The sequence below is a fragment of the Trachurus japonicus genome, unplaced genomic scaffold (genome assembly GCF_045865225.1).
Source record: "Trachurus japonicus isolate A0001 unplaced genomic scaffold, Traja_1.0 AP030749.1".
Lineage (NCBI taxonomy): Eukaryota > Metazoa > Chordata > Actinopteri > Carangiformes > Carangidae > Trachurus > Trachurus japonicus.
The window spans coordinates 97,501-104,122 of record NW_028220882.1 but is presented as its reverse complement, the minus strand read 5'-3'; the positions used below and the strand labels follow the sequence as shown (position 1 = coordinate 104,122).

The 6,622-nt window shown below is 43.7% G+C and overlaps 1 protein-coding gene across 1 annotated transcript in view; it reads left to right on the top strand.

The window, feature by feature from the left end:
• Positions 1-280: 280 nt before the first annotated feature.
• Positions 281-6,622, top strand: part of LOC146960050 (interferon-induced protein 44-like) — a gene marked incomplete at its 5' end in the record, with an annotated part of 11,067 nt that continues 4,725 nt past the window's right edge. The window contains one exon of the mRNA XM_085772648.1: positions 281-336. Within this exon, the coding sequence (XP_085628774.1) occupies positions 281-336 (56 nt within the window). The remainder of the gene's footprint in view (positions 337-6,622) is intronic.

The window sequence follows — 6,622 nt, the reverse complement described above, 5'->3', positions numbered from 1 at the left end:
TGGTCGGTTTTGATAATAATAAAACAATCTGGCCTGCTATAGTGATACAGGGTTACAAGCCTGTGTGTGTCTTTGTAATAGGTACTGTGTTTAACCATTTCTGTTGATGTTGGTTTAAATTATCAGGAATAAATAAATGTCCTCCTCTGTCTCCTCTGATGATTCTGTGTCTTTACCTCTGTAGAACCTCCGACCCCTCCTCCTTCTCCCAGTAAGTGATCAAATAAATGATAGAATATTATTCACATGACTTCAACACTCCTGATTGACACTAAATAACTCTGATCCTGTTTTCTTGTCAGCTTTCAGAGATCCTTGGAGGAAAGTGTCCTGGGGGTGAGTACATGTAAATTGTTCACATGGTGACACCGTAGTTTTGTTGTGTTTCTCTGCTCATCAACACTGTTATGGCCCCAGGGGCCTTTTGTTGTAAAGTAGAATAAAGATATCCAGAATCAGTGGAAAAGCCAGGTTAGACAAAGTCTCATTTCCACACGAGCCCGGGTATTTTTGAAACCGGAATTTTGCTTCGCGTCCACACCAGTGGTGTAATAAAAACACTCCGTACACACGCAACCGTGAAATCCGCTACCAAGTGACGCAATGCACGTGTGGAAGGCTGTTTTAACCAATCAAAATACAGTGGAAACCGCTTGGATCAAAAGGCTTGGGACGGAATCATTTATATGCTTATATGTTTAAATAATTCGTTATCAAGAAATCCGCTTATAGTGTTCATTTTTGGTCATTTTATGGATGTAAACATGCGCAAAAACCATTTCAAAACTACATGTTATTATAGCTTTATTTCACAGACTCCAAGTCCAACAATTAAATATTAATTAGGCTAATTTAATAAAAATGTGTAGCCTATTTATTTTATTTTCGGCGGTGTCCCTTTGACGTGCACTGCTGCAGCAGCCTGCACATGTTGCTGCGCTGTGTCTTGACTCTTGTGCTGTGTGTTGTTGTGCGCTGTGTTGTTGTGCTGTGTGCGTCACCTGGCTGCTGAGCCACATGACTGTCTGTCGGTGCGGCGCAACTCTTTATCACTGGCTGTTGTGTTATCTGTCAAAACATGGATGAATGAAACATATACACTTTATATCGACCGCGGACGTCACGGATACATTTTCGGCTTTTGGCTTGTTCCTCATCTCCGCATAGGCTCTTTATATCATTGCATTACAGCAGCGCGACCCCCCCTCCCGTCGTCGTACCCGGGACATAGGCTATTGCCTGTTCATTCATGAAAATCATCCCGAAAAACTCTCAATCAAACAAGGTGGGGAATAAGAAACTGCAGCGCTACTGTAGTAGTTCTGTCATTTTAAAAACAGCTGATCTGTAGCGTCACTTGTTACTGTAAATGATGCTGTGTGGAAAACCAGCTGTGGTCTGTGATTGAGGGTGAGTTTGGAGCTGACAAGAGGATCGCCCTGACGACCGTTTCCTTATATTTTTCCCATCGAAAAACTATACAAATAGCCTAGCATTTAGATGATGTAAAAAAAAAAAAGAAAAAAAAGTGAAATAATAAAAATCCACTTTGTCACCTCCATTTTTGCGAGCTCACCTGCAAACCGCTGCAAACAACCTCTGCAGCTGCAGTGTTTACATCAGCACGTGTGCAGCTATGACGTAAACGAGAAAAACAATCACGGTTGCAGTGTCCACACGCACCCGGTGAAACCAACCCCGGCCGAAAACCCCACCCTGGACTCCGGTTTCAAAAAACCACGGTTTCAGGGTTCCAAAAGCACGGTTGCATGTGGACAGGACATACAACCGGGAACATATGTTCACGGTTTCAAAAATACCCGGGCTCGTGTGGACTAGGCCTGGTTGTTGGAACGCTGAGCCAGGCTGAGGAGCAGCTTTGTCAAGCCAGGTAATTCTCTCGTCAGTAGACCACAGAGATTGATCACAGATTCACAGATGAGAGGACAGGCTACTTTCCTCCAATCAACAGGAACATAATGCTGATGTCAGGTGACACACCTCTTAAAAAGAAACACCTCCACTGTCATAAAGTTCAGAGAGAGTTCTTGAGGCAGACAAATTGAATAATCCAAAACTCAAGTTCCTTTCACAAATTAACAGCTGTGCACTTTGCCTTAATGATGAGCAGTGGTAGTCAATTCATTACACAATGAAGTAAAGTTTATACAGCACAAATATACAAGTGGCCAAAAGTGCAGCAGGTGAAAATAATTAAATATAAGAGCATTATGCAGTCTGGTGCTTCAATAAATGGTAGCACTATATAATACGGCCCGCGACTTAGAGCGTACCTACCGCTCTCTTGCCGCGTAGGTTGCCCATTATTTCACACAAGTACTGAGTAACTGCAGCTCACTTCCCCCCTTGTTTCCCCCGTGCATTTACAGTGTAACTAGGCTGCGTCTTAGCGCGTAACTCCGGTTAACTTACATCCTGCTTTACACCAACTTCCACACAAGTACAGAGTAACTCTCGCTCACTTCCTTCACGGTTTTACAGTTTAACTAGGCTGTGTCTTAGCACGTAACTCCTGTCCTACTTTACACCAAATTACACAGTAACTCTTGCTCACTCCGCCACTAATTTCCCTGCATTTTACAGTATAACTAGGCTGTGTCTTAGAGCGTAACTCCCGTACAATTACGTGCTACTTTGCCCGGACTTACAGTGTAACTCCTAGTCTACTAGTCTAATTAGTACAGCGGTTAAGCCCTCAAATCAAGGGGAATTGTGCACTTTTTGAAAGAAACATGAAACTTCTACCATAGTTAGTTTATACCATGAGGTTTATTTTAAGATCGGGAGGGAAGTCAGATTTGACCTCTGAGGCCCGGGAGAGGTCAAATCCAAGATGGCCGCCAATAATATTCAAAAATGCCTATCGCTGGAGCCAAACACAGTAGAAAAACACTTAAGGTGTCATTTCCCACTAATTTTTGGGTGCCCATTCTGTTGGTGATACCTTTGAGACCAATAGAATTCAAGAAAATGCATTTAGATCAATGTGGAGGTCAAATAATGCAGACATAGGGAGGTGAACGGTGCAAAAAGGTAGTTTATTTCCAAAATAATAGCCTAACAGTGATGATGATGTTAATAATGATGATAATAGTGCCAATAATAATAATCATTATCATAATAAGTTCTTTTTTTTAACTGATTTATTATTAACTCATTGGCTGCCAGCCATTTTCAGAGCAGAGAGCTGCATACTGCCAGCCGTTTTAGAGCATTTTTTACAGATCTTTCAAGACCCACAGAATATTGTGTTCATGTAAACATGTAAACACCAAAACTACCAAGAGAAAGAATAGACTCTCTTCTTTCATTAGGAAAAAAAGTTTGTTTCTACCTTTTTCCATTCTTTAGTAAACGGCAGTAGAACATTGGCTGGTTTCGCCAAAAACACCTGTTTTTGACCAAAACACCTGTTTTTGACCAGAACACTGAGAAAACAAGCTTTTTGTGGAAAGAAACATGTCAAGCAGAACAGTGACTTTGAAGTTAATATACAACTGAAACAACATGTCTATAGACATCAATGGCAGCCAATGAGTTAAAGAGACACTGTCTCTCGGCTCTGTTCGTGGCACTAGTACACCACAGCCGCTTGTTACTCTCTCCCTGGCTCTCAGGCTCCGGTCCACTTGGTGCTCCTCCTCCTCTATCCTTGCCTGACTGAGGGCTGCCACCGTGCCCCTGGTCCACCGGTGAGGGATGAGGGGGACTGCCAACTGGGGGCCCACGCCCTCAGACCGACAAAAGCTTGGATCATGGGCTGACTTTCAAGAGATCGCAGCGAGGGAGCTGCTCTGCCACGTACAAAACCCTGACCCAGAATCAGGTCGTCTGCAAGTGATTTAGCACCAGGTTCTCCACAAACATGCGGTGCGAGATTGGAGAGGACCGGCGGACCACCATCCGGCCACGCGCCAACCCTGTCACCAACGGCTCTACTCGCTGTAATCAAAACCCGGTTGTCAGGGGGTTTCGCTAGATAGTAGGTAGGGACAGTGGGAATCTCGTTCATCCATTCATGTGTGTCACTAATTAGATGACGAGGCATTTGGCTACTGGGTCATACGGCTTTCCGTGTTTACCTGCACGTCAGGCGCCATCGTGAGTACTACGACATGATACAGCCCATACGGACCCATTTCTGCATCAGCAGCTGGTCCGCCACCTTCTATAATCATTACGAGCCCAAACTGCCCCCAGCTGACCGCAGCCAGGCAGGGTTCCCGTTATAGAGGGCCAGCCAGCGTCGTGTAGAGGTCCCCTCAGGGCACCAGCCACCCTTGCGGCCGTCCCTCATCCCTTTGAGGACCAGCTCGGCTCCTGGAGAGGGCCGTAGTCCTCAATCCTGGAACGGCCATACCTAAAACGTGACGTCAGCCGACTGCCTTCCACTGATTGGGCAGAGCGTTGTCACTGGAAGAGTCGTGAGCGCGATGTCCGACATGAGAATTCATCTGTACCGAGACCGTTGTTATTCCTTCACCCGAGTTAAATGATGCTGTGTGGAAAACCACGCTGTGGTCCGTAATCGAGGAACAGACAAGTGAGTTTGGAGCTGACGAGAAGATCGAAAATAGAGAGAGAAACAGTGTGGCCTTGCGATCCCCCCACCCCTGCTGAGGAGGAACTAGAGAACTCAGCTGTAATGGAAAAGCACCTTTACTGAGCCGTGCCGTGACTGTGTAGTGGAAAAGTGCCAATAGTTACTCCGTTTACCTGCACTTCATTAAATTTCTTCACTTTGACATTCAAAGTAGAGTTCTCAACGGGCCTGAAAATTACAACCCGACCTGACCCGGCCCGTGGGTTTTAAGCCCGGACCCGACAGAGCTCGATACACCAGCATTAGTTGTCTGGCCAAACCCAGCCCAGCCCAACAAAAAAAAAGAAAACTAAACTAAAAAAGTGACATGCTTTCTTTGCAGCGAGAGCAGATGGTGCCAGTGACGCAGCAGCACCTTATCAGTGGGTGAAACTGATTCAATTTCGGCCACAAAAACATTGTGGTTTTTTGGAGATACACACAGCATCTTGTGCCAAACCAACCCGACCCATCGGCCTTACTCGGGTTGGGGTTGAAATTGAGAACTCTAATTCAGAGTACTGGGCGAAAGCACATTGTGTCAACTCCCCTCCATGGGCCTTCGCAATGCTTCCACACAGCGTCGGACACCACCCCTCTCTCCGCGGAAAGAGGAGGGCGACAGTATTATTAAATTGCAGATTTGCACCTTTACATAAATGCATTTTCTTGAATGTGTTCTGGTCAAAAACAGGTGTTTTTGGCGAAACCAGCCAATGTTCTACTGCCGTTTACTAAAGAATGGAAAAAGGTAGAAACAAACTTTTTTTTCCTAATGAAAGAAGAGAGTCTACTCTTACTCTTGGTAGTTTTGGTGTTTACATGTTTACATGAACACAATATTCTGTGGGTCTTGAAAGGGTCTGTAAAAAATGCTCTAAAACGGCTGGCAGTATGCAGCTCTCTACTCTGAAAATGGCTGGCAGCCAATGAGTTAATAATAAATCAGTTAAAAAAAAGAACTTATTATGATAATGATTATTATTATTGGCACTATTATCATCATTATTAACATCATCATCACTGTTAGGCTATTATTTTGGAAATAAACTACCTTTTTGCACTGTTCACCTCCCTATGTCTGCATTATTTGACCTCCACATTGATCTAAATGCATTTTTTTGAATTCTATTGGTCTCAAAGGTATCACCAACAGAATGGGCACCCAAAAATAAGTGGGAAATGACACCTTAAGTGTTTTTCTACTGTGTTTGGTTCCAGCGATAGGCATTTTTGAATATTATTGGCGGCCATCTTGGATTTGACCTCTCCCGGGCCTCAGAGGTCAAATCTGACTTCCCTCCCGATCTTAAAATAAACCTCATGGCATAAACTAACTATGGTAGAAGTTTCATGTTTCTTTCAAAAAGTGCACAATTTTCATGCTTAGCTGCTGTACTAAATAGTCTACTGTACAATATGAGCACAATTGTTACAATCCTTTCTTTTTATTGTCAGCAGGAAAATTTCACCTCTATTCCAGAGATTTATTATTCATTAATTAATTGTATGGTTTGGAATACTGAGAAATTGGTATAGAGCATGGAAATTGGTCAATAACAGGCTGGCTGGTAGCAAACTTACCTCTCTAAAATGAACATCTATGAAAGTCTAGTTCTGTCATCCAAGGGCAAAACACAAACTACAGTAATACATCCACAATAATGAATCATTTAGAGATAGAAAATGTTTTTATTATTTATTCTTTATTAAACAGAAAACACATGACACATCCACATCCATGATCATTCATAAACTTTAATGCAAGTAGATCTTAATTTCCCTGTAAGAGAGCACTGTTATCCGGTCCTTAAGCTGCGTTCACACCGGACCTTTTGTTTTTCGAACGAGCAACGAGTTTACATGTTAAGTGAATACAAACGAGCGATGGAGCGTTTTATCGCCCAGGTGAAAAAACGCTGGGGCTCGGAGCGATAGCGACGGAGCGTCGGAGCGTTTTTTCGCTCAAGTCGCTCAAGATGAGAAATCCCAACTCTCCGGCCGTCAGTCGCTCGTCGC